General features: G+C 46.6%; 3 protein-coding genes across 26 annotated transcripts in view; 2 read left to right on the forward strand and 1 right to left on the reverse strand.

Moving 5' to 3' along the window:
- UNC80 (unc-80 homolog, NALCN channel complex subunit) overlaps window positions 1-6,677 on the forward strand; it is a 120,889-nt gene extending 114,212 nt beyond the window's left edge. For 10 of the 15 annotated variants that reach the window (XM_048952942.1, XM_048952937.1, XM_048952943.1 and 7 more), the window contains 4 exons: window positions 890-971; window positions 1,405-1,516; window positions 2,643-2,854; window positions 3,652-6,676. In XM_048952942.1, coding sequence (XP_048808899.1) covers window positions 890-971; window positions 1,405-1,516; window positions 2,643-2,854; window positions 3,652-3,915 — 670 coding nt within the window. In that variant the 3' untranslated portion in view covers window positions 3,916-6,676. Of the gene's footprint in view, window positions 1-889; window positions 972-1,404; window positions 1,517-2,642; window positions 2,855-3,651 lie in introns of all 15 variants that reach the window. The other 5 variants (XM_048952933.1, XM_048952938.1, XM_048952934.1 and 2 more) reach the window with 1 other exon arrangement.
- A 79-nt stretch (window positions 6,678-6,756) lies between these two features.
- On the forward strand, window positions 6,757-24,497 carry RPE (ribulose-5-phosphate-3-epimerase). Of its 3 annotated transcripts, none has more exons than XM_048953798.1 (6): window positions 6,757-6,916; window positions 7,001-7,080; window positions 7,146-7,285; window positions 7,359-7,493; window positions 7,579-7,665; window positions 24,386-24,497. In XM_048953798.1, exons 1-6 carry the CDS (start codon window positions 6,795-6,797, stop codon window positions 24,401-24,403), a joined length of 582 nt encoding a protein of 193 aa, XP_048809755.1. In that variant the 5' UTR covers window positions 6,757-6,794; the 3' UTR covers window positions 24,404-24,497. The 3 variants fall into 3 exon arrangements, with proteins under 3 accessions (XP_048809755.1, XP_048809754.1, XP_048809756.1); XM_048953797.1 differs by lacking the exon at window positions 24,386-24,497 and adding an exon at window positions 8,034-8,579 and having other exon boundaries at window positions 6,761-6,916; XM_048953799.1 differs by lacking the exon at window positions 24,386-24,497 and adding an exon at window positions 8,034-8,579 and having other exon boundaries at window positions 6,796-6,905.
- KANSL1L (KAT8 regulatory NSL complex subunit 1 like) overlaps window positions 11,633-26,102 on the reverse strand; it is a 58,175-nt gene continuing 43,705 nt past the window's right edge. For 7 of the 8 annotated variants that reach the window (XM_048953789.1, XM_048953791.1, XM_048953794.1 and 4 more), the window contains 8 exons: window positions 24,849-24,959; window positions 24,340-24,477; window positions 22,057-22,181; window positions 20,784-20,908; window positions 19,876-19,930; window positions 15,141-15,253; window positions 14,016-14,196; window positions 11,633-13,426 (listed from right to left, as the gene is read on the reverse strand). In XM_048953789.1, coding sequence (XP_048809746.1) covers window positions 13,178-13,426; window positions 14,016-14,196; window positions 15,141-15,253; window positions 19,876-19,930; window positions 20,784-20,908; window positions 22,057-22,181; window positions 24,340-24,477; window positions 24,849-24,959 — 1,097 coding nt within the window. In that variant the 3' untranslated portion in view covers window positions 11,633-13,177. The remainder of the gene's footprint in view (window positions 13,427-14,015; window positions 14,197-15,140; window positions 15,254-19,875; window positions 19,931-20,783; window positions 20,909-22,056; window positions 22,182-24,339; window positions 24,478-24,848; window positions 24,960-26,102) is intronic. The other variant, XR_007378683.1, reaches the window with a different exon arrangement.

A 26,102-nucleotide genomic window follows, 5' to 3' on the forward strand; every position in this document is an offset into this window, starting at 1 on the left:
ACATAGTTTGTTCAGCTATTACGTTTTGTGACCGCTGCCTGCTAAATGACCAACTTTTAACTGTTGGGAGGAATGCAGTACTTGATAAAAATGAGGGGAGGGTGGTATTCTTATAGGAAGTAGATTTAATGATCAGTTGAATAGTAGAAGGAGATGGTATGTAGCCGAGTCTGTTTTATTGCTAAAGATTGTTCTGTGCCAAGATATAAAAACTAAAAATGTGCGCTTTTATGTATATATGAATTTTATGTTCACTTGTATTTTTCATGTTAGCCACAGAGACTCAAGGCTGCAAGTGTTGAGTATGGGGCCTTGTTCACATAACTCATGCATCCATTATGTGAATAGATCCTTTGTCACTTTGTGTTTGTTTTTTGTTTGTTGACTCAAATTGGAATTAAAACCAGATGACAAAATTGTGATGAGGCTGTGGAGTCCCTCTGGGAGGAAAAAAAAAAAACTTTTACAACATTGTCTGTGAAAAAAATGAAAAGCAAACAAGAAGGTTTTAGAACTAGGAAGCTGATATTCTTGCCTTTGTTGCTGAAGCCCATGTGGCAAAGGATGGAGAGAAGTGAGTGTTGCTCAGTGGGATGCATCAATCAATGACTGAAAACTGAAATTTGCAGTTATTTATAGTCGGATGCTACCTGTGCGTGGCCAAGTCCTGAATGCCATGACTCCACCTCCCACCCTCTCCTAAGCCTTGGAAGCCAAAACCCAACAGACACGTTCCCACCATCCTTCAAAGACAGTATGTGCTCTTTGAAGTGACCGTGCCATTAGTGGTTGATCTATCTATTTATTTATTTTAGTCACAATTGCCAGGATTCCTGCTGGTTAGACAAGTTGCTTCTGTGCTTGACCTAATGCTGTTGGTATCCAACAGGGTGGCAAGCGTGCAGAGTGAGCCAGGGCAGCAGAACCTCCTTCTGCAGCAACCCCTGGGGCGGAAGAGAGGTCTACGGCAGGTGAGTGAACAGGCCTGGGTTGTTTTTTCTAGTCTGTCTCTGTTCTGAAATGATTTCTGGATGTGACATGTTCCTTGTACATAACTTGTGATACTCGAGTTAGCAAGTACTGCCAATTTGTAGCTGCGAGACCTGACGAACCCTCCAAAAGAAGCTGTACTTCGTATTGAACTCCCTGAATCTTTCCTCTGCAGGTTTTTGTTGTTTTTATTGGTTGGTTAGGTTGTTTTCAATCTCAAATTATGTTACCCAAAGTGCACTGACTGCATTTGACAGCGAAACTGAAAAGACAAACCACAGAAGTTTTAATACGAAGGAGATGTCTGGGACACAGAAACATTAAAATATGTATGTGTATCCTTTCTGCAGGGGTGAAGTTGTGTGTTATATGAACACACCTAAGCTTAACATGGCTCTTTCTTCCAATATCTAGCTTCGACGACCACTGCTGTCACGTCAGAAAACTCAGACTGAGCCTCGTAGCCGCCACGGAGCTCGACTTTCAACCACTCGGCGGAGCATCCAGCCAAAACCAAAACCGAGTGGTAGGGCTGTACTGCATGCTCAGAATCAGCACTTCATATGCTAAAGTGGAAAATACTTGGTTGTTGCTCTAGATCAAATGAAAAGTTAGTATATTTGAAGGGTATGTAAGCAGTTTTCAGCTGCTTTGCAGAAATAAGAGTGCCATCGTTATGTTCAGTTCCATTTGGTAAGGGCTGGGAAATGTTACTACAGGGAAGCATCACCAGGCTTATTCTTTTTTTTAGCAAGTAGATTATCCTATCAGCTATGGTTGAATGGCTTCTCCAAAAGCCAGCAAGGTGAAGCTGGACTGGACAATGATCATGTTTCTTAAAGCTGTGGAGAATTTAGGGTACAGGTGTCCTCCATTGCTTGTCCAAAACCTCCAGACGTGCCTATTTTGAAAATGCTAGTGAGAGTGGAAGAGAGAAAATTTCCACCATTTGGAAGCTTTGCAGTTCAGAGTTTTAAGGGCTGTATATGAAAATGAATACGAGTCAGCACTGTCGAGCAGAACAGGTAGCTGCATTCTGCACATCTGAAGTGAGCAATTAACTTGGGAGGAAACACGTGGAAGAGCAAAGGTCTATTGAGAACTTCCCGGGTTTCTAATTGCTCAGCCAGGACTGTTGGGCTTAACAGTGCTGCTGGAGATGTTTGGAGCATAAAACTTCTCCTGGAATAACGAAGGGTGAGAGCAAGGCTATTAGTTTCATGGCTGAGTTTTAGTCCCGGTAATGGACTCAGTCAGTGGCAGGAACGAGAGGCAGTCAGCTCCTCTCTTTCTTTTCTCAAATTTCCTGCAAAGCCTCGGGCAACTTCCTTCTATGTTTATGCCCTACATGGGAATCCAATACACTACATTCAGGGATGGGAAGATGTCTTGGGTGGCTCATCGAGCCATGACAAAGACAGGTAGGGTCAGTAGTCTTCAGAAGAACCGTGACTCTTGCTATGGCTTGAGAGGAAGCCTACGAATAAAAGGCTTTTAAATGGGACGCCATTTAGACAGCTTATAAAGATGGAATGAATCAGGAATCCTGTCTTGCTTGTAAAAACTCTAGGGATGCTGTCTGCTTTTGTTCAGTTTTCCTTCCCAAATTACAGCATCTTAATATTCAATTTTCTGGGCTTTGCACCTCTCAGCGGAGCAGAAGCGTTCGGTGACTTTCACTGAAGCCCAGCCGGAGGCAACACCACCATCCCCAGCCAAATCCCCAGCTTCAGCTGCCCAGCAGCAGGGCTGCAGCCACAGCAGCCCCCAGGAGAGCAGCAAGCAGGAAGCACCGAGTAAACCTGTGCTGACGTCCTCACCTGCCGTCGTTGTAGCTGATCTCCATAGCCAGACCGCTGGCCAGGTAGCATGTCCGACAGTTTTATCGTGTGTGTGCCTGCTGCTTCGTCTCAGCCTCAACAAGTTAAGTTGCAGGGCAGATAGATAAAGCTGTACTACAGCTGTATGATGAAAACCTGCTGATGAGTAAAGACTGGCTTTTTTTCAGGCTGAATTTTATCAACCCCTCACCTCTCTACCTTTGTAACAATTCTTAGTTTGCAAATCCCTGTTTCTTCTCTTTATATCTTCGCATCAGACCCACAAGTCCCTGTGGAGCTGTGTGAGATTTTGACTGGTCTTTGCACCTCGTTCTATGAGCAATGAGTCCTTCAGGAAGGATTCCTGCACAAACTCAGGGGGGTTTGTGTCAACAGCATCATGTTTCAAAAGGAGCTTAGCTCAACCTCTCTGTGTTGGACACCACTGAGCCCAGTGCAGAGATAATCATGATCACCATTTCAACACGCTGAGACTGCACTGTGGCACTGAGATCTTTATGCACCCAGACATCTCACGTCTTTTGGGTGTATGGCCTTCGCCATGAATGTGTGTAAGAAGCTCTTGTTGAAGATATACTTAACCATGAAACAGCAAAGAGTTAAAAACTGAAAGCAGGCAACTTTTCTGGTTATTGCTACAAATTTGATTCACCAGCAAAAATTGTAAGGGTAGAACGTTAGGGACTTCAAATCTGCAATTACCTGGCCCCTTAATGGCAAAGCAGTAGTTCAGAATAAGAAAATATTTCCCAAATGTTCCCTGGCTCTTTTTTCTTGCCCTCTTCCTCTGAGCCTAACCACTGGCTCTCCTCTCCTGCAGAGCGAGGCACTTTCTGCTGAGAAGGAGAAAGAGGAGAGTGTGGAGTCCCGGCCAGCCACAGCACAGAGCACGCCGCCCACACAGCTCTCTGACACTGAGGACTACGCTGGCCTGGAGACCACCAGCTTGCTGCAGCACGGGGACACGGTCCTTCACATCAGTGAGGACAACGGGATGGAAAACCCCTTGCTGGCCACTCACTTCAGCTTCACACATGTGGAGCTTGGGGAGACGGATGTCGACCTGGATGAATCTCATGTTTAACTCTTGGGGAGGTACAGGAGTGGGAGGAGGAAGAGAAAACTGTACCTTTTCCTTTGAGTTCCCCGGTAACTAGTAACTAATTAAGAGCACTTTATTATCCAAAAGCAGAATAGAGCTAACAGCCCGTTGCTATAGACTGGCAAAGTTCTGTATGAGGAATCTGTTTATATCCAGGGCAAGATGGTAGGAGCAGAGAATTTGTACAAAATTCTCAGGGTACGGGTGTGTGGGCAAATGTGTGTGGTCCACAAAGCCCTGATGTGGCAGCCGTGCACTGTGATAGGCAGCCTCTCTGGGTGAGCAGGCTGAGGTACTGTGCAAGGAAAGAGAGTGAGAGACCTCTCTGAGATTTATTTTTGTAGCTGTGTTGAGAAGAGGGCTGGTTATGCATTAGTTGGATGCCAGGCTTTTACAGCTTGGGAGCGACAGTGAAAACGCTGACAAAAAGTACCAATCTAAAGCTTGACTTTTACAAGCCTGGGACCATTGTTTCTTACTTGCAGAGCAACAATAAGCACCGTGGAGCAATTAGGCAGTTTTCTTTCTGATTTCTTTGGCACTGCAGGCATTGGTTGAGTTTACTTTTATCTGTTGGTGTCATTCCACTCTGTAAGATGCTGCCCTCCTGCTACAAAAATATTTGCTCTGTAAAACTAAATACAGTGCATACCATAGAAAGGAATGCACGTGCTGTGCGCAGAGAGATGGACAGGGGGTGAGTGGTCCATGGATGGGATACATACTCCATGCTGTCCCGCTTTCGTGTACTGAGTGATACACAGTTTAAAAGGAAAACCATCTAGGAAACCACATCAGGAGTGCGTGGACCTTCTGGTACCTTGCAACTCCTCCACTGACGCTGTCTTACATACTTAGATATAGGGATTTAAAGTGAATATTTATATATGGTATTTTCGTGTTCCTTATAGATGCAAACATACAAATATATATGTGCTTTGCAAACAAAAGATGGATATTGCAGGGCAGAAACTTGAGGAAATAATCTATTTTTGGCATGTTGAGATTCTATTTAAAAAGGTTCCATTTTATGCGTGTAACTTGATGGCTGCAAGTGCGAGATCTGTATGTGTTATAAATCTGTGGCAGAATTACTGGGACATGTGAATGTAGCCGTTAGCTGCTAAGGGACAAACTGCAAACCAGCTGTGAATCAAGCCATGAAATCATAAGCAGTGCCCAAAGTCACCCCGTGCTTTGGGACTCCCATGCAGCCTTTTCCAGTGTCTGTGAGAAGCATAGATACTGCGGTTTGTGACTGTGCTGTTATTGTGCAGAGAAAAATGCTTCAGATCACTGCGAGAGTTTGCAAAATGTGCTCATTACCAGCTCGGCCCCTAGGGCTTGTAATTTGAACGTGTGCGTCATAAAGCAGCCTGACTGCGGAGATGGAGCGATATCCTCTCCATCTCCAAGGGAAGGACTCGTGCCTCTTGCCAGCATCTCCCTGGGAGCGGTTTAAATGCCGCCCTACAAACGCTTGTCTCACTGCTGTGGGGCAGCGCACACGTTTTACTGCGTCGTGAAAAACGATGTGTGTGCCTGGCAGCAGCAGGTTGCAGTCGTGTTCCAACCCGTGCAGCCTTGGGCTGTGCTGCCCGGCGTCTGCCAAACGCTCACGTTTGATGGGAGCTGTCAGCAGGGATCCTGTGCGCATTCAGCTCCCGCAGCCGACAGCAAAAGCCACCCCAAGCGCAGGGGCACTGAGCACGTGCTGCTTCCACTGCCCAGGGGGCAAGCTGTATCTCTGTATTAATCTATCCCTCTGTCCATCCATCTGTAGGTGGTGCACTAATGCAGCTTTAAAGCTGAGATGGAAGCGTTACAGGGAGATGATGGGGTGGCAGCCTCAGAGCTGCTGCTCAGTGGGCGTCCCAAACGGCAGGCTGCTTGCTTTGCTGACCGCACCGTGCTCTGCCCTTCTTATCTCCTCAGCATGCTGCAGCCAGCACCAGCCTCCTGTACCACAGCGCTTTGCATCTGCTCCTAGCTCAAATTCCAGTGGCTAGAAATGTTACTGCTAACAGTGATGCACAAGTGAGAGAAAACACAGCCTCACTTTGACAGCCCCAGCGAGGCTGGGTGCAGGTGGGCAGCAGGAGAGCTCGGGTGCAGGCTGAGCAAACTGCTGCAGCGCAGCACGGGGCTCGGGGTGCATTTCATCCAGTGATCTCGTGTTGGAAACGAGAAGGGAGAACCAGCTTTAATGAGAGTGGGGGCCTCACTGTGTACTGCAGCAGCAATTAAGAGTGTGATTTATTTAAGTGTATGTAATACGAATTGCATTAAGGTCTCCCTCTGCCAGCAGTCACCCTGCAGCAGTAAGCCGCAGGCACTAGAACGCCCGTTTCCCACGTGCAGCGCTGCGTCCCCCTGTCGTTTCCCATCGGCCCGGTGCCTGGCCGTGCGCTGCAGCCCTTTGGTGCACAACCACCGCGTTTCTGCTGCGAGTGCAAACCGCGCCGCTCCCTTAGCGTTAGAGGCCTTAAGCGCGCGTGCTGTTGAACCCGTCCGTGTTTCCGTCGGCCCTGCCGCCTCGCCATTTTATGCACGCGTTGTTCGGAGGCCTAAATACAGAGGCAGAAGGACAGCGCTGTGTGTGTGTTTGCTGCCGCGCCGCCCCGGGCCCGCAGAGCGGCCGGCCCACGTGCCTGCCGTCGGACAGCCGCGGCCATCGCCGCTCCGCGTTCGGGGCCGCGCCGTCCAAAGTGCCATTTGGTTCGGGTTCGTTCGCTCGGTTCGGTTGAGTCCCGCGGCCCCGCCCGTCCCGCCCGAGGCGAAGATGGCGCGGTGGGGGGCGGTGCCGCCCGTCCCGTGACTCCTCGCGGCGCCGGCGCACGCGCGGAGGCCCGGCGGCGGCCATGGCGTCGGGGTGCCGGATCGGGCCGTCCATCCTCAACAGCGACCTGGCGGCGCTGGGCGCCGAGTGCAGCCGCATGCTGGACTGCGGGGCTGATTACCTGCACCTGGATGTAATGGACGGGTAACGGCCGCGGCGCGAGGCGGGCGGGGCGCGGGGCGGCGCGAGGCGGCGCGGCGGTAACTTGCTGTGTGTTCGGCCCCCAAGGCACTTCGTGCCGAACATCACCTTCGGGCACCCCGTGGTGGAGAGCCTGCGCAAGCGGCTGGGCCGGGAGCCCTTCTTCGGTAAGCGGGCGGGGGCGGCGCGGCGCGGCCCGGCGGGGCTCTCGCTGACGGCCTGCCGCCCGCAGACGTGCACATGATGGTGGCCCGGCCCGAGCAGTGGGTGCAGCCCATGGCCGTGGCTGGCGCCAACCAGTACACCTTCCACCTGGAGGCCACCGACGGCCCCGGCGCGCTCATTAAGGACATCCGCGAGAACGGCATGAAGGTGAGCGCGAGGCCGGGGGCCGCGCCGGGCCGCGGGGGGCAGCGCGTTCCCCGACCGTTCTCCTCTCCGGCAGGTGGGGCTGGCCATCAAACCCGGCACCGCGGTGGAGCAGCTGGCGCCGTTGGCCAACCAGATCGACGTGGCCCTGGTGATGACGGTGGAGCCGGGCTTCGGAGGGCAGAAGTTCATGGAAGACATGATGCCGAAGGTGAGCCCGGCGTCCGCTCGTGCCGGGCTCTCGGCGCTGGCGCGGCCCGGGGTGACGCCGCGCCTCCCTCGCTGTGTGCCCTCAGGTGCAGTGGCTGAGGACGCAGTTCCCGTCGCTGGACATCGAGGTGGACGGAGGAGTCGGGCCTGACACCATCCACAAGTGTGCCGAGGTGAGTGGCTGCGCTCGGGAGGCCCGGGGGCGTCGCCGCCCCTGAGAAATGGCGCGGGTGGAGCCGCCGTGCGGTGCTTTGCGGTCGGAGGGAACGGCGAGGCAGGCGATGTCAGCGTCGTGTGGGGCCTGAGCTCGCGCTCGTTTCGGCTGTGGCTCCTGAAGCCTCTCTTAAGCGAAAGCTGGTGTTCCTCGTATGCTTAGGTAACAGGAGCGGGGATGAGGAAGTTACTGCTGGGGAAGTGCAGCTGCAGTAGTGAGGCGCGGCGCCTGAGCCTGCGAGCAGTGCTCCTCTGTCCTTCGGCCTCGCGTCGGTCGCTGCCCTTACTTGTGTCCCATGTCACTGAGCGGGTGTTTAATGTCTTCCAGGCGGGTGCAAATATGATTGTGTCTGGCAGTGCCATTATGAAGAGCGCAGATCCGAGATCTGTGATCAATCTGCTAAGGAATGTGTGTTCAGAAGCTGCTCAGAAGCGGTGTCTGGATCGGTGAGACCTACCCGAGCAGTGCTCCAGAAGGCTCTGGGCGCACAGGAAAACCCTTGTTTCTCATGCTAAGGGAGGGCTGGATGAACATTAATCATGGAAACTTGTTGCTGCTGAACAGAGGAATCATTCCTTCGCTGCAATGAAGCAAGCAGCAGTGAAAAACTGTCTGGCTGTCTTTCAGGGTTGGAAATGCAATGGTTTGAACCTGTTTCTTGATTCTGTGGAGGCTAATTGTGTGGCACAATTTGTAATGCTGGCTGAACTGCAGTTCAGTCAATCTTTGCTTGCTAGAAGAGTGTAGCACCGCCACGGGCCGCTACCTTGTGGGAGACTAATGAACCTGCCTTTCGCTGTCTGTGTTTGTCATTTGGTCTGTGCGTTCCTGCAAAACTTTTCCACTGTCTGCATTAAACACACTTCTGCTGTGGTGAGTCTCCCTTACGCTATGAACAATGAATAGTTTGGGAAAAATGCACTCAGGTGTAGGAATCCCATGCGTGATTGTCAGAAACACTTCTGTGTTTTGCTTTTGCTGCACGGAAGTACTGGACCTACAGAAGTGGTTCAAATGCCAAACAAGTTGGTGAAACATCTTTACCAGGTCCCAAAAACTGGGGAGTATTTTTTTACCTTTTTTTACCTTTCAAATATTGATTCAAGTGACAGGATTCTGTAGAAGGAAGTAAGAATGCATTATCTTGACCTATGCTCTCTTCAGTTCATGTATTTATCCAAGTCAGTGATTTAGAAGCGATTTCGTTGTATGTAGGTTGAAATGCAGGGGATAGAGGTGTTTATTTCTTTAACTGTAAAACAGCTTACCTGTCCTCTGGGTAACCAGCCTGAGCAGTTCTCATACTTTCCACTTGTTTGCTCTGTCACGTCTGGTTTGGACACATGAAGTAGGAGAGCTGAAAACTAGAGGAAGACCTTAGCAGGGCATTTGAGATAGACTTTCCTCCTGAAGCTCTAGTTAGCCTTGCTCCCTCTGAATTTCCATGGTATTCTGTGCGGTATTTTTTCCTGGACTAATGACAGAAGGGTTGCACACAGTCTGCTGCCCTGGGGGAACAGCAGAAAGCTCAGCAGCCGCAGCTTGGCTAGGCAAGGTAACAGTCTGTGTGGCTGGTGTGTGCATTAGGGCCAGAATGAAGCTGGGTGGAGTCCAGTGCATTGTGCATGTAGAAATGGAGCTCTGGTACCTGCAATGCAGGCTGAGCAGCACACAACCAGCTATGCAGGGGTAGCGCGGGAGTTGGAAGCGTGACTTCTCATGCTGTTGAAAGCAGTGTTTGTCTCCTACAGCTGCTCTGGAGCTGGGATGAAGGGGTCATCAAACCATTCCGTTGCTTTGGAAAAAAATAGGCCCAAAGTCGTGCTATTTAACTGAAGGCACTGTGCTGCGTTCTGAGTGTAGAACAATGCAGTATGTTTTCTTTACGTGCCATAGTCATTTTGTCACTGTTTAAATGTTCAAGTTTGTGCTTGCACTGGGTCTTGGTTTAGCAGTGCTGTGAAATACACTGCACACACAGGAACATCGCTCAATTGTTTCTTTCCCTGTAAGTCCATCCAGAATGCACCGTGCAGCTGGTTACTGTGGCAGTGTCCTCTTAAAAACCTCAGGTTAAAGCTAATTGTAACCACAGAGCTGCACAATCTCTAGCAGTAACAGTAGCAATGGTTGTTCTTCTGCCTAGCACTCGTCTGGTTTAGTGCCTTGATACATACAGGGAAGTTGATGTTAGGTGGCCATTTAAGCCTCTCCTCCTGTATTCGGTAATGTGTTTCTACTGCAGAGGCACCCCAGCAGCAGGACTCCAGCTGAGCACCAACAGGAGAGCCAGTAGTCTTACTTAGTATCCACAGGGCCCAGCAAACACCAGAACTGTTAGAGCGCTCTGACAGATCAGAATTTTGGCAACAGTGGAAGGAGGAAACTGAGGGCAAGTCGCAGGGACAGCAGCCAGGGGAGCTGAGGAGCAGAGGCAGTGTCAGAACTGGAGGATAGGGTAAAGACACTTGGACCCATCCTGAGCAAGGCTGGTACTGGATGTGTGGTCCAAGCACAGCTTCAGAAAAATGTGTGGTTTAGTTTGAATGGGTTTTAGAAGCTTGTATTGGTACTTACATTCTGCTAAGGTACCTGGATGCAGGGGTGAAGTGCTTTAACCCCCATAGCAGCAGGGAGCAGAATATGTCTATTGAAAATGGTGACAGGGAAACTGCTTTCTTTATGCAGCTGCAATGCTTGAGTTTTGGGAGAGGGGATTGCTGCTTATGTTTAAGTTTGTGTGTAACAGTCAGCCTTTGTAACAGCTGCTACACTGCTTCCAGTGTTGTGGCTGAAGGTGTTTTTGCCGTGACATGAGAAAAGCAGCTGCCACTTCCTCTTGGCCACCCCCCCCCGGCCTTTGCCCACTGTGCCTGCACATGCTGCTCACCTGATGGGAGGCTCTGTGCACTGCTGGGATCTCCAGCCCCGGGCTGCTTGGGCAGCTCTCTGTGCAAGGCGGGTGGTTGCAGCTCACTGGTGGAGTGAGCTGAGCGCCAGAGGGTAAGGGGAAAGGCTTTGGACAGGGATGGATGGGGTAGGACCAGATGTGCACTTTTATGGTTTGTCCAGTATGTTTTTCAGTCTCCTGGCTGCTCAGCCTGTCTTTGCCTAGCTGTTTTGTTGTGTTGTGAGGCGCTGTTTCCCACAATGGCTGAGCAAATGCATATGAAGAGAGGACAAAGGGAATTCTGCTTACGCTGACTTGCATCTGGCAAGATAACAAACAGCTGCTTCAGAGCAGCACAGTGGAGGCTGACCCTTAAAGCAGCACAGTGGTTCAGTGGGTACAGCAGTGGACACCACAGCTGGGTGCTGTACAGCCATGCAGAGCAGCTTTACAGTCTGTGAGTCTGACCAAACTTGGGTCATCTGTCTCTTACATTTCAACCCTCTTCAGCTCCCTCTCCTCAAATAGGTCTGGAAAACCCCTCTCCTCTTGCTTCTTCCCATGCAATGCTGGAAATGTTTCCATTTCCTGACTGCATCTTCAGGACACATCAGGCAGCTAGCAGGCTGCCTTACCTGCTGTGGCTCCGTCCCAGCTCTGAACTGCAGAACTGCTCACGTGTGTCAGGAATCACAGGGCAGGAAGCCCTGACCTTACAGTGAAGTGGGTAAGGATGGACACCCACTTACTGAAGGGCTGCACAGAGTGGAAGAGCCCTGCAAACATTGGTGGCATTCAGCGTTCTGAAGGCTTTTCCTAGCAGCAGATGCAGGATGAGACGCAAAGCTCACTTCTGTAGATGGGTGCTGGGGGCAACCTTGGCCTCAGAGCACCAGTGCAGCTTTGTGCCACTGGCATTTGTGTGCCTGCAAAGCCCTGCTTTGGCTGAGCAGGTCTCTGTGCCAAGAGGAAGCATCACTATTGATTCATCGCTTCTAGGAGGCCAGCAAATTCAGACTACGTACAACAATATATATATGTGTATATATATATAGAAATAACTTTTAATTAAAAAAACAACCTTGCATCAAAGATTATAGTATCAGACATTGAGGCAAGATTCAAGTTTAAGACAAACCAGTGTTAAAAAAAATGTTTAAAAAAATAATCAGAATGTGCAATAAACTACAATGTAGCAATAGGTTGTAGTGTTGAAACTTTACTGAACTGTTTTCAGATGTCCAGTGTATATTTCCTGTCATTCTGACAAAAAAAAAAAACAACAAAACACCAAAAGGATTGACACTATAACTGGGTCATCTGTCCAGTGCCATTCAGCTCCAGCTTTTACACACAGAAGAAACTTTTGCACAAAAACAGAGACTCCTATAATATTGCCTTCAACTGTCCTACACAGAAGAACTTCCTGTTGGTAAATTATACCTACATTCAATGCTTAATCTTTGTTAATACCTCTTGAGACTGCAGATACATCCCAAACTACCCTATTTAGATCCAAGTTGAAACAACTTGCTTTTCTTTACTCACTGTGAACTCGCTGGGAAATGAAAACTCTACCCAGCATCACAGTGGAGAGCTTTTGGGCTTTTTTCCTTACGGTCTTCCAGCCATCAGCCATCTCTTCCTTTTCAGCTAGTCACCAAATGTTGGCATACTTAGAGACTCTTGCAAGGCACTGTACAGAAATTACAAGACTTTTTGTCTTTAACATATTAAAGCAAAATATTATGAGCCTCCTTTGCTACTGAAGGACCAAAGAAGTGAGATGACCCAGAATGCAATATTCAGAGAGCTCCTCTTCTCTTCCAATTCCCTATAGCCATACGACAAACAGGAACCCTACTTTCTGAGTAGCAGATACATGGACTATTGAAATGCAGTGGTCTATTTCTATCTTATTGCTTGAGGATGTCTATACAAAACATGCCCTGGCACTACTGAGAGCTGAGTACAGATTTTAAGCTAAAGGCAAGGCTTCCACACCGCCTGCTTTCAAACTGCTGCTTCTCACCTGCCCTTCCCTTACGCACAGGTTACACGCATGCATTTAAAGAGAGGTGGATTTTCTGCCACATGTTCATGCCACACAGGAAATAATGAGTGGTTATTGTTCCTCCCACTATATGGTCAAGTAGTTTTTCTGTGTTCAGTTGAAGTTGTTGGTTTAAGGTTGACAGCATATCCTGTCGCACCAGAATCGACTGGAACCAGAAACGCATTTGAGAACAAACAAGACAAAAAAGGATGATCACTAACAAATGTGGCGATATGACAACAGAAAGCAGTGAATGCTGCCAGCAATTTATGTGTGCTCACTCCCAACACTGGGAATATTAGACTTCCAGCTTGAAATAATTACTTTCTCTTGGGGTTCAGGAAGAAGAAAGTGTTGTCTTTGGGAATTATCCTGCCTGTTACAAAGCAAGAAAGAAAATATATTATATGCAGCTAACGTACAGGTTTTGAATTGTGCTGTCATATGCTGTGTGAACAAGAGAGATTTTACCTTACACTTTTCTCCACCTTAATTGGCTTTCTTAATGAACCACATTACTCCCTGTCACCTTTGCTTTCTTGTACTGTTGATTCCCAGGCAAACATTTTCGCTGTCTTCTGACTCTTCTGTAGATTGTTTTCGTGGTGGAAGGCCATTGTCTGGCAAACCAATGGGTGTACATGGAGCACAGGGAGAGTCGCTGGGGAAAGCTGCACTTGACATTTCAGTCTGATTTGTTACTTGATCTTGGCACAGTAAAGCTTCCACCTCTTCATCTTTTAGTGGAAAAACTCGAAGTTCCCACAGCCCAGACTGAAATCAGAGAGAAGGGGAGAAAAAAGGGATTTTGGTTGAGTCTGAACTGATGAGCTACGTGCAGAATGATCTGCTATCAAGTTACAAGAGAGCCTCGTTCTCTATGACAGTTTGCAGGGCTCTTCAGATACAGACTACAGCACTATGAGGCACCAGCTGTCCACATAAGCTGGCCTCGTGTGGTTTTGAACTAGTAACAGGGCTGTGATGGTACGGGCACAGCATGGGAAGGGGAAGGCTCTCTTCCCTGCTGCCAGACATCAGTAGCTGGCATTGACACGCTCAGGCCTGTCTGGAACAGCAGCCAATGGCCCTGAGGAGAGACTGAGCAGCCCTGAGCCCAGGCCTGCCACACTCACCTCTAAAACATGTGCCGTGTTTGCTGAGCTGTGAAAACTTTATCTGTTGACAAATGTTAGGTTTCATTCATCAAACATACATATCTAAACAGGAGCACTGCATTCGCTCCACGCAAACCAGAGTGACGGCAAGGAGGGACGCGGATACGCTCCAGCTCCAAGATTTAGACTAAGACCTGGTGCTCACTGGGGTCCTGAACGGACTGGAAGCTACCAGAACCACCCACCTTTGCTTCCTGGCTCTCCCTGCGGAGTTGTGCAATCCCTGAACAAACAGAGCCGTGGGCTTCAGGAGTCAGGTCGGGAACAGGTTCAGCAGCGCAGTGCAGCGAGGCACAGGAGCTGCTGGGGTGGTCCTTCTGCACCACATCTTGGCCGTGTCGTCCATCAGCATTTTTGCTGTAAGATCTAGCACGGGATAAAAGAGGCAAGAGTCTTAATGCCTGGCTCCCACCCTTTTACAACACTGAAAGCAGTCTGTATGTGCTATCTGTGCTTTACTTATTTAAACAGAAAGAAATGAAAACGCGTGGTTCTCGACAACCCAGCAAAAAGTGCTGTGCAGAGGACAAAAATGAATAAACATGGCTGGAAGAGCCATGCTCTGGCTGTTCAACAGCTGGGGGCTGATTCTGCTTGGGAGCACAGCATTGCTTGCAGGCTCCTGATTCAAACCATGCTGCCTTCCCCCTGTGCCCAGAACAGCAGGTTATGGGCTCCCCTAGTGTGCATAAGATAGGTGTTACTCTCAGTCTTACCACACAGACTAAGCTAACTTTGCGTATTTATTCATATGATCACAGTTCACTTTCAGTGAAGAACAGACACAGTTGTTGATGAATGGCAAAAACACAACATTTATAGGACTGTTTTTGTCCTGGCAGATTGTGAAGCCATTTATGGGAATCGTTTTCCCAGTGCTGAACTGCAGATAGAGCTGTAGGATGCTCACTCTTACATGCACTATTGCTCTCAAGAGTTTTAGGGGGAGTTTTGCACCAGAGAGCAGGCCTGTGATAATTAACCTTTTCATTACCAGCACACGACTGCTTAAGCATAAGGTCCTTGGCACAGCCTGTCAGGTCAGTGAAGAAGGGCTCCTGCTGCGGAGTGTGGCATAGTGTCACAGCTGGGAGTGACACAAACTGATCAGCATGGGAACAAAACCTTAATCAGGGCCACGCCAAATTTCCATAGGTTTGCGTGCTTCAGAATTGCATGGCATTCTTTTTTCAGCTAAGGATTAGACCTGGTACTGTCCCTGATGAGCTAATTCACAAGGAGTGCCCTTGTTTTCTCTGTCACAGTTCCCCGTTGAGCAGGAACACCCCCGCCCCAGTCAGTCCACCTGCCTGCTATTCCTTCTGGGCCAGCGGCTCTGCTCCCACAGCGACCACCTCGCTCGCTCTCTTTCTTCATACTTTGTATGACGTGAGGAAAACACTTCATCTGACAGATCTTCTGCCTGCAATGAGAAAGGAGGGAGACACGGCTGCTGCTGTAATTAGGAACTTCTCTAGAAACAAAGACAGATGGTATTATATGTAATTGTACGGAGCTCTGTTCGCTGAACACACCAGCAGAGAGGATGATGCATGCTTGCAGTATGAAGGCACGTCAAAATAATGGGATGCTGTCACAGCTTATTTCTTCATGTGCCTGTGGTCGATCTGAATTGACACAGAAATTATTCCCCCTACCACCTAACACATGTTTTTCTATGGTGGGAAGCAGCAAATTAGAAGGACAGGTATTTCTAAAGAAGAGGAGCAAAAATTGCAGAACTTTCCAGAGCCTGCTGCAAGAGGGGGCTGGGAGGCAGAAGGATTTGCCAGGTGCTCTTTAAGCACAGAGCAATAGGTCTGAGCTCATGAGGCCAGGGATAGCTGCACACAGAGAGGCACACAGCAAACCTGAGGTGCTGCATTCCTGCTAGGAAACCAAGCAGAAAATCGCTTCTGCTTTGAAGAGGGCACTTCTCAGCGACTGATCTGCACGACCCAGGTATGGCTTCACACAAACCCAGCAGAACTGCATTTTAACTGACTGCTCACAGTCAAACCAGCCAGTTTTTTAGATACAAACACCCCCGATGCAAAAAAACGCTCCTCTCCGACCTTCACTTTGAAAGAGCCATCTTCATTTCTCCTGCTGCTTAGAGGTAGCTGGGCAAGGAGCACGGTGCTGCCCATCCCTCTCCCTCCCCAGATCAGGTGAGCTCTTGGCTGGGCCATTCCAGCACTGCTCAGAATTGTTTCGGAGTGCTCCAAGCCATTCAGCCACCTCAAAGTTCACCTAAGAGCTAAGGCTGGCAAGAGCATATGACTGCTGCAGCCATGCTTTTCTGTGCCAGCTGCTCCCAACTCAAAAGCAGCGAAATTCTAGGAAACAACAATTCCTGTTCATAAATGCATTGCCAGATCATCCCTGGACAAGAACTATACCAAGAACTGAGGGTCATGGAAAATAAATGTGACGTTCTGTAAAAACAAAGTTCTCATGGCTATTACACAAGTAACACGATTCATCTTCTGATTCCATCTGATAAAACACAGAGGCAAAAAGCAGAATCTTTTACTGCTCTGTCAGAGACAGACAGACAGGCTGTCAGCTGCATTTACGCTGCAGCGGACAACTGATGCCCCCAGGTCTTCTGCAGAAGCCATTCCCTGCATGAAGACTTGCAGCACTGAAGCAGTGCATTACCATTATGGCTCCAAATGCAAAATACTGCAACGCATTTATGCTGCTGCAAACACATCGGATAGTGGCATTCCTCAGCTTCCCAGGGACCGCAGCTCCTACCTAAGCTGTGGTCATGAACTACAGCCCCACAACAAAATTCATCTGGGTTGATGAAAAGGGCCCCGGAGTTGCAGTTCAGTGCAGTCTGCATTGGCCATGGGAGCCATTTGCTAAAACTGTAGCTGCCTGCTTCCTCCTCGGCTCAGCACTCAACAGGAACCTTCAGACAAACAAGCCTGCTTTGTTTGCCCGGCTCATGATTTCTTTTTGAAGGCTCCTCACTGCTTTTATGTATTTATGTTGAACACAAACGGCTTTGTTAGCTGTTGATTTCCCTTCATGGAAGTCAACCTAATGTGTTTCCTCCTCTCTCTGGAATTCACCAGTTCTGTCCCTTGGATGGCATCGCTCAGGGTCTGCACCTCAGTTTAGATTTCTCTTTCCCAAGGTCAGTGATGTACAGTGCAAAAGTGGGAATTTTATGGACTACCAAAGCGTTATTCCCTCAGGGAACGTTTAGGATTTTTCTGTGTGCTCAATTTCCTTTGAAGTGCAAACAAAAGATAATTCCGAAAGAAAAACTTGGACTTTGAAAATACTTTTCTTAGCAAATTGCCAGGACTTTTCATGAGGGGAAGAAACTTCATTTTTCATGAGCTTCCTTTCAAAATCAAAGCCCACATTCCTCTCCTAGCCAAGAGTTCTGCAATACTGAAATAAGCCTTACTGTACCTCTTCCGTGGCTGATAGCAGAGATTTAACTACTTGCTTATTTAAGTTTTACTCTATTCCATCCAAGACTGACCACTAATAGAGTTGATTTTAAAAGTATTATTTGTTCCACAGACAAAATCACATTACCTCAGCATAAACCAGACTTTACTTGATTCCATACAGCCTTTGCTCCTCCCTACGACTTTATATGTTTCCTGCAACAATTTTAGGTTAATTTATACTTACTGTGGCTGGAGCACTTTGATATTTTTTTTTCCTCACTAAGAACAGGTTGAAAAAAGGCCTAGGAACTGTCATTACTTGTCAGAAGGTTCTGGCAGTCATGTTGAGAGCAAAGGTCTCTTTGTGAAGCAGATCTCAGGAGCTCATGTAAAGAACAAGACCTTGCTTCCATTCAGATGTGAATTCTCTCCATCTCACCTAGCTAAGCTACAAGTCAACGGGCATTCACCTTGAATGAGCAGGAACAGCACCAACATAAATAACCAGGAATATTTCTGAAAAGTTGTCAAAACAAAATCAGTGCTTCGCTCTTCTGCTTCATGGGAAGCACGAAGTCATACACCATAGAAACACTTTCACAAAACTAATCACAGAAATAATTATGCTGAAGTCATTACTGAACAACTACAAAATAAACTTCAACGCTGTTCTATACCCTTGCCTTGCCAGAAACTTGAACCTAGACAAAACAAAACAGGAAAGCCCATACCACACCCTCCCCTGCACTGAAGCAATAACAGGCTGCAAAGTCATACATGCAGGAAACACAAATGCTGCTTGTCCAATATTTCCAGACACAAGAACGAGGTACCCCAAAAAGGTAAGACTTCTGTACTCGAATTGTTGTGAATGGGGAACTGCTGAGCTCCTATCCTTGCAAGTTCAGCTCCTGTAGAACCTGACAAATTTGGGACTTCTTGCTTGTTTTTAACTTGTGGAAACTCTGGGCACAAGTCTGCTGCATCAAGTGGAAGAGATCCTAACTGCTGGTTGACAGAAGGAGTTTTAAATTGAGCTGGACAGAAGACAACAGAAATACAACTATTTTACAGTACCACCCCAGGTGCTCTGTAGAAAAGCAAAGAAAAAGCTTACATTTCTACAGAAGCAGACAGCACATTTTGCCCTCTCTCTTCTTCCGCAATGATCTGCTGAAGCTCACCTTGATGTTAGTACAAGGAAGAACTTCAAGAGAGTCAGAATGTGAGAAGAAAAGGTAATGCTCCTGTTCTCTCATGCCTTTTCTCAAGCTTCAGAACTAAGTCAGCCCAAAACCTAAGCAAGGCAATGGGAGATTTAAGATCAGACAACCACCTTTTCTCAGGGCTCAAAAAACATCCAAACCAATTAATACGATCCAAAGGAAAGGGGGAAAATTGGCAAAGGACGAGTTAGAAAAGAGAAGCTCTTTATCATCTTCCTCATCTGACATCCCTCTTATTCTACCCAGCAGCTGACAGACAATATTGAAGCAGCGGACCACAGCAGGAGGCAAAGCCGCTTTATTGTACTCAAGTTATTTCCTGGCCAAGTGATGAATCATAGAGGCTGAACTAGGAATGCCAAACACAAATGTACTGGGAGGGCCATTTAACAATAAGCACACACGCTTCACACAGAGACACCCTGAAGCCCATTCAGCACTGTTTAGCATTATCTTCTGTACTGCTACATAAATGCACAACTGTCCTACTAATAAGGCCTGTAAGCTCTGGTCGTGGATGTTCTGAAAGGTAAGCTCAAGAGTGGATATCATGGATGGAAGTATAAATGCTAATCCTATAGCTACAGCAGTCCGTAATGGCCTGTAGCAGAGACTGGAGAGAGACTACGGATGTGCAAAGGCAGGTTTGTCTTTTGACACTCGAAGAGGAGCCACAGTAAGACAAGAAGAACAGAAAAGCCTAGAGAGCAGAGCGGCTGTTATGTTCACAATGGGGCTAGGCTGAAGCTCATCATTAGGGGAGAAAGGAACCCCTCAGCCTCTAAGTCCACAGGCATTCCCTGAAGGAAAAAGGGGCATTTTTACGTCTGGAGAAAGCAGCGGTAGTGGCACACAGTGTGCAGAGACGTGGCAAAAAGACGAGCGGGAAATGCCAAAGGTTATGCTGCTCCTGAGAAAGCAGAGAAGTTTGCTTCCAGCGGGAGGGTTGAAAGAACATGGACAAGAGGACTTGAGGAACCTTCTGGGCCTGCAGGCAAAATGCCAAATTACCTCTTGGAGGGCAAGAGGCCATGGCAAATGGCCATGAAGGAAAAGGACAAGAGACGTTATAGCACAGGTAGCTCCAGGGACAGCCACAGTAGCAGACCCAATAGCTGAGTGCTCAGGAGCAGAGGACCCTATGTGAGCTCTGACTGCCAATAGCAAGGGACATAGGAGCTAGATGAAAAAGCAGTTATTAATGGAGGTTCTTGCATTTCTGTCATCCACTACAGGGTCTGGTAGGTTGGGGTAGGACATATTCCCAAGTTCTGAGACCCAGTACTTTGAAATGTGAAATTTACCAGGATCTGTACAAAGTCTTTAGAAAATACATACTGATTATCCCAATTACACATCCAGTTTAACCATGCAGTTGGTATAATTAAAATATAGCTTACCTCTTCTTCATTTACATGAGATCTTTCCAAAGGCTCTAATTCAACAACTCTCCAGCTAGAAATGAAACGAGAAGTCAATTTACCTAAAAGCTAAGTCATTGTTTCAGCTGTAAAGAATCACAAAGTCACCAAGGTTGGAAAAGACCTGTAAGATTATGAAGTCCATCTGTTCACCTGCCACTGTATTTCCCCACTAAACCACGTTCTACAGTACAACATCTACACATCTCTTGAACGCCTCCAGGGATGATGACTCCACCACCTCCCTGCGCAGCCTGTTTCAGAGAATACTTTCTTCCTAATATCCAACCTGAGCCTTCCCTGGTGCAACTGAAAGCCATTCTCTCTCATCGTAGTTATGCAGGAGCAGAGGCCGATCCCCACCTCACCACAGCCTCCTTTATGGGAGTTGCAGGGAGCTGTAAGGTTTCCCCTGAGCCTCTTTACACTGAACATCCCCAGCTCCCTCATAAGACTTGTGCTCATCCATCACAGCTTTGTTGCCCTTCTCTGGACACACTCCAGGGTCTCAGTGAACCAAATGCACACAAAAGACAGCAATCTCCACGTAACTGCTGAGAGGGTCAGCCCAATAGCATACTTAAGCCTACAAGTATCTCTACAATTAAAATGGTACAAAATCCCTTCTATTTTTAGCCAGTCTCTGCATCTGCCATTACTCTGTGCCTATTGCTTTATTTCCCTTGTGCCATCAGCTGACAGTCTTCCTACCACCCATCTTTTTACCCACTTCTATGCACAAATTGAAATGCATATTAAAAAGCAACCACCAAGCTCATGAGAAGATCGCCTCAGTATTGTAACATTATCTAATACAAATTATCAGTACCATTGATGCTGTCACATTCATTTTGCCACTTTCTTTGCAACTGAGGTCATGGACAAACCTTGGCGTCAGGATTTCTTTGTACTGCAGTTTCTCCAACTTTGATGGTGCCACCAGTGACATTGGAATAACAATGTTGTCTATATCATAGGAGCTCTCGCTTCTCAGCCTCCTCCTGGAGTTATGCTGTATAATAGAGTCAATTCAAGATTCATCAGCTTACAACACAGGAACTAAGTTAACTGAGAAATAACAGGAGTGCACAAGAAGAAACTCTTCAAGAGACTCTGGAGGTGTAATGATCTTAAAACTATCTTATCACTAAGATCTACTCCTTGCTTTCATAACTCTTTCTGAAATCAGTGGGTATTTCCCTAATTTCAATTACAATCAATTTTGAATATTTAAGAGATCTTCAAATTTAATGCTCCCTTCTTCATAACTGAATTTCTTTGCCATGATCACATCAGGATTCCTGGTTTTCTGTGCTCAGTAGTGCATGGATCCTTTAAGGCTAAAAACTGAGCTTCCTTGATTACCAGAGAAAGTTTAGCTTTAAATCATGATGTAGTACATAATAAGATATCTCAATTTTTAGCTGAATGGTAATGGAAAGAGATCTATTCTAAAATGCTGATTTAGGTGTTCTTCAAAGATGGCTTCATCAAAGAAGAGTAATAAGAGATCTGTGCATGGCCAAAATTGCCTGGAAGATGTGTATCAGAATTCAGTTCTCCAGCCATCATCACCAGATTAAAACTCAGCAGGCACCAGCACAGCAATAGGCCAAACAGAACTGGGGGCCTGAAACCTGAGTAGCAAAATGAATTTGTTCAGTACTTCCAATAGAATTAAAACAAAGTTTCTTCAGGGATTTTGGTGAATCAGAGCTCTGCTGCTCCTCAGAAAATTTCTATACCAGAGGCTGAGTTGCACAGAGATTTCAAACAGCAAAGCTGAGGCTTAACAAGTGTTGTGACTGTATTTGCACTCGGTGCACGTTTTGCACCAAGAAGAAAGTGTTTTAAGAGCTCTTGTGTAAACCCAGAAGTATAAATTAGGGTATACTCAATGAGATCTGAAAAAAAGTAAAACGAAAGGCCCAGTGCCAGTAACTGAAATGCTTGCTTTAGTTCTATTATCTGTGAAACTCTTTAACAAACAATTATCTGTTTTCCAAGCACAGATACTCCATCTGGGATAATTTACTTAATGCAAAGAAGGTTCTTTACTGTAACTTAACCCTACATCAGATAAAAAGGGCACACATTTTTGATGACTGTTTGCAACTCCGTTAACATTTCAGCCAAGGCAGTGATGCATTTTTCCTTTACCTGTGATGAAGTGCTGTGAGTGGGCCTAGACATCGCATTGATATTGGTCACGGCTGCAAAACTGCCAGGGGATTCAGGTTCTGCATGTTGAAAGGAGAACGTCTCAAACCTACCATTACGTTCGCCTGTCACGAAAGAACAGCAATAAAAAAATGCATACCGACTGTTGTCTATTAGACCAAGGATATTTTTCCATACAGTAATAGTAAAGTCATTTCTAGGAGCCCACAGCTATCCACTTGAGATTTAATGAATACTAAAAAAAAGCTGTCTAAATAAACACTTGTTACTCATCCTGTCATTGCCGTTCCACAAAGCTCGTCCCTTTCCTTCTACAAAGGATTTCTTCTGCTGGAACCAACTTCATATGGGCAAATCCTGCTTCTTATTACAGAAACCATCCTAGACTACACACAGCAAATCCAATCAGACCTAGAAGAATGCTTCCCAGCATCCCCTCAGAGCACTTCATCTCTCCGATGTACCAATCCGTGACTGACAGATTCCTCCTGGATAAACAGGCAAACAACGAAACAAAACTGGCAGCGGGGCTGACAAACAAAATTAGTTCCTCCATCTCCATGTGTGGTTTCTTCTAGCACTGGCCCACTGCTCCAGACAAATCCTAATTCCCCTTTACTCTTATTTAGTCTCAGTGGAAGCAGCATTTAAGAGGATTCAGCAGATAACCACCAGCATTCTGCTTTCCTTCTACCGTAATGCCCAGATGAAAAAAAAAGAGAAGGAATTTACAACTAATAAAGAAAATAAATAAAGAAAGCTTTTCTTGAAAAAAGAAAAGCTAAGTCAGATCCTACATCCAAACAGGCCGGGTCAAGGACACGAACTCCCATCTCCCAGGCAGCACTGCAGCTCCCTGGCACACAGCTTTTATTTTTGGCCTTGTTCATCAGGCTGACCTTCCCCATGGATAATTTCTCCTAGACAGAGCCCAAATTAGGAATAAATATGTAGTACTACACCCATAGCACTAATAAACTGGAACTGCTGCTGCTACTCACAACTATACTACAAAGCAGTTCTCTGGCATTGGGAAACTGTGATCCTTATGATAAAAGATAGGTTTTTTTCTTCTGTTACCCTGAGTAGCCAAATACTGTTAGCAGAGCACTAACTGTATCTTCGGAAGGTTTATATCAAGAGGTTCTCTCTCTGGTGCTCCCAGTATCTCCAGTTGTTGCTCTCAGAGTGCACGACAGCTCACTTGGGGAAGCAGCATGGTTACAAGGAGCGCTGGGTCAGCACCTGCCTTTGGGGGCATCTTGGCTTTCTTCTTGCTCTTAAGCACATCATAACTTTTGGTTAAATTCTCTCTGTGGCAATTCCCACACCTGTGTTCCTTTACCTGGATTACAGCTTTACCCAGATCCCTGCTAGAAGTGTATTTTCCCATCATGTTAACTGATGATTTTAGTTCTTTCCTAGGGCACATTTTACACTACTACAGCTTGCCTTCCTACTTATCATTTTTCCTTCTATCTTTTGGGAGGATTTTTGCCAAAAGTTTTCCCAAAGTTCACATAAATGAATCCGTAATAGAATTTGTTAGATTTTACATCCCAATGGCCTGGAGAAGTAAGATGCTATTTAAATCTACATGGGCGTGTTGAATTTCCTGTCTGTATGATCACATTGCTCTTTGTGGCTCTATAGAGATTTCAGGGCAGCTTCTATTAATTTACCTGTTGCTGAAGTGGAGATTCACTGGCTTAAAATATAAAGGTAACGAGTGAAAACACTAATTATAAGCACTGCTTACCCACAAGTCCTCCTAACAGCCTGGAAGGAAACCAGAACCACAAATGACAGTAGACAAGAAATGAAGCACTGCTGACCAAAGATGCCAGGAATAGTAAATGTTTGGCTGGGCACGTGATTTGACAGATAACTTTGCAATTCAGTCAGTTTCACTAGGCTACTATAAAAAAATTCATCATGAAAATAATGACACCCAGCATTACAAAAACACAGTGGGACTGCTAAGCAGCTTCCTTAAAGAGCATTCCAAAAATAAAATGCAGAAGCTTGCCTCCTTTTGCAATGCACACTGAAGAAAAAAGGAGAAGGATTATGGTGCTTTACAATAGCACATTACTTATCCTGGCATTTTAAGTCTATTCCTTTACTCCTGAAGAGTTTTGCAATGCTTCCCTTTTTGGAGACACCTCAGAATTTGTTCACAAAAGCCCAATGACAAACTCATTTACACAGTACGTACACTTGAACAAACAGAAGTGTCTTAAACAACAGTTTTTCTCTTACCCACTGCTGTCTCACTTAGATGTCTTTTCTTTCTTCCTTCCGACAGCTGCTCAGATGTTCCTGACACTGATTGAGATTTGGAATTAGATAAACAGCTATTGTTCCATCGTTTGAGAGCAACATTATGATGGTTATAGTCTACAACAGAAAAAGCAAATATCAAGTGAACTTATTCTCCGTGGCTGCAGTTCCAGGCAATCCTGGTGAACTATTTACAGCGGAAAAGGCAAACTTCAGGTAAGGATCCAAACATTAAAAACACTGCAGTGGGGCACCTGTGTTTGCAGAGAACTCGTACTCCAAACTCCCTGCACTGTGCTGGTGCCCTCCTGATGGGATTGCTTCAGCGTAACTGCAGTACCTGTGTTCTAGAGATTCCTCTTCCACCTAAATCCCTGGCCAGTTACCTTCTCTGATAACTGCCCTTGCTAAATTTACAAATTGAACGCTTTTGGGACAAACTAATGAGAAACAGTCTTGCAAACATTACACTATTTTGCCTTACGTACCATTTTCTGGAGCTATTTTAAACTCCACTCCAGGATACGAGGCATCAACAGGTTCTCCCTTGACGTCATCCTTCCTTAATAATGTTTCAAAGTATATGTGAAGAGGAATATCTAAAATAAATAAACAATCCAAACAAAACAAGGTTTAGATGGTGACCTGTGAAATAATGAAATATGTGTCATCACTAGAGGTCTAGGAATCAGTTTACACGACACTGTATCATATCATCTTTGTCTCGAGTCCTGTGACTCCTGAAATGGCACAGCTCTGAGATCTGCTCACTACAGTATCTGCAGTATCTTGACACTGTCAATATGGACACAATCTAGGTGAACATCTGAAACTGGGAAAAGCCCAAAGGAAAACCCGATGACCACATCCCAGCCAGACATTTCAAAGGTGTGACTTTCACATACATAAACAAAAATTGCAGGGAAGGTAATTCTCAGCAATTATTGCACGTGTGCATCTAAAACAACTACGACATTAGATGGGCGGGGAGGCCCTGGCACTGCTGCCCAGAGAGCTGGGGGTGCCCCATCCCTGGAGGTGCCCAAGGCCAGGCTGGATGGGGCCTGGGCAGCCCGAGCTGCTCCGTACAGCTGTTTGGAACTGGATGGGCTTTAAGGTCCCTTCCCACACAAACCATTCTGTGATTCTAAGATAATCTCCTGTAATTGCTGAGAGGTAAGACGTGAAGGTACTTTTCTTTCTGCTAGTAGAAAGTGAGTTGTACTATGGTAGAAACAAGTCAAAGTTTAGCTTGGCACTGCAGCCTGTGCCAACAGAGGCATTATGCTTAAGTGGTTCCAAGCCCTCCTGCACTGTGAGCTTTTAAGGACCAGTAAGGCAATTACAATCCAGGTAGGACTTAAACTTAACTGATGCTCCTCAACAAATCACAGTGTGGACACTCTGTAGATTCACAGCTTAGCTTCTTTAGTCTTCAGTGGCAAAGCAGAAAATTCAAGGTTGTATTACTCTGGAATAAACTGTGTCTGTACCTGCCACAACTCCAGAATTGATCTTCATGAAAACAAGCTCTGGAGGATAAAAGGAGAGAAAGACTGAGGTCCTCCCCTCTTGACTAGCTTCTGTACTGAGCCCAGCATGATAAAGAGCACACAGGGCACTTTCCCTATAATCTACAAGGCTTTTGGTTCAGCCTTTTGGGTACAAGTAATTAACACTTTTCAAAATTGCTACTGCTGAGAGCTTAGAGGTAATTTCAAGATACATTCCTTCTTTCCCTC

Source organism: Lagopus muta, chromosome 8, assembly GCF_023343835.1.
Source record: "Lagopus muta isolate bLagMut1 chromosome 8, bLagMut1 primary, whole genome shotgun sequence".
Classification (NCBI taxonomy): Eukaryota; Metazoa; Chordata; class Aves; order Galliformes; family Phasianidae; genus Lagopus; species Lagopus muta.

Bases quoted from the DNA above. Each gene is read 5' to 3' on its own strand.
- RPE (XM_048953797.1), top strand. From the start codon at position 6,795: ATGGCGTCGGGGTGCCGGATCGGGCCGTCCATCCTCAACAGCGACCTG. The intron at 6,917-7,000 runs GTAACGGCCGCG...TCGGCCCCCAAG, and splicing joins CACCTGGATGTAATGGACGG to GCACTTCGTGCCGAACATCA. The intron at 7,666-8,033 runs GTGAGTGGCTGC...AATGTCTTCCAG, and splicing joins CCATCCACAAGTGTGCCGAG to GCGGGTGCAAATATGATTGT.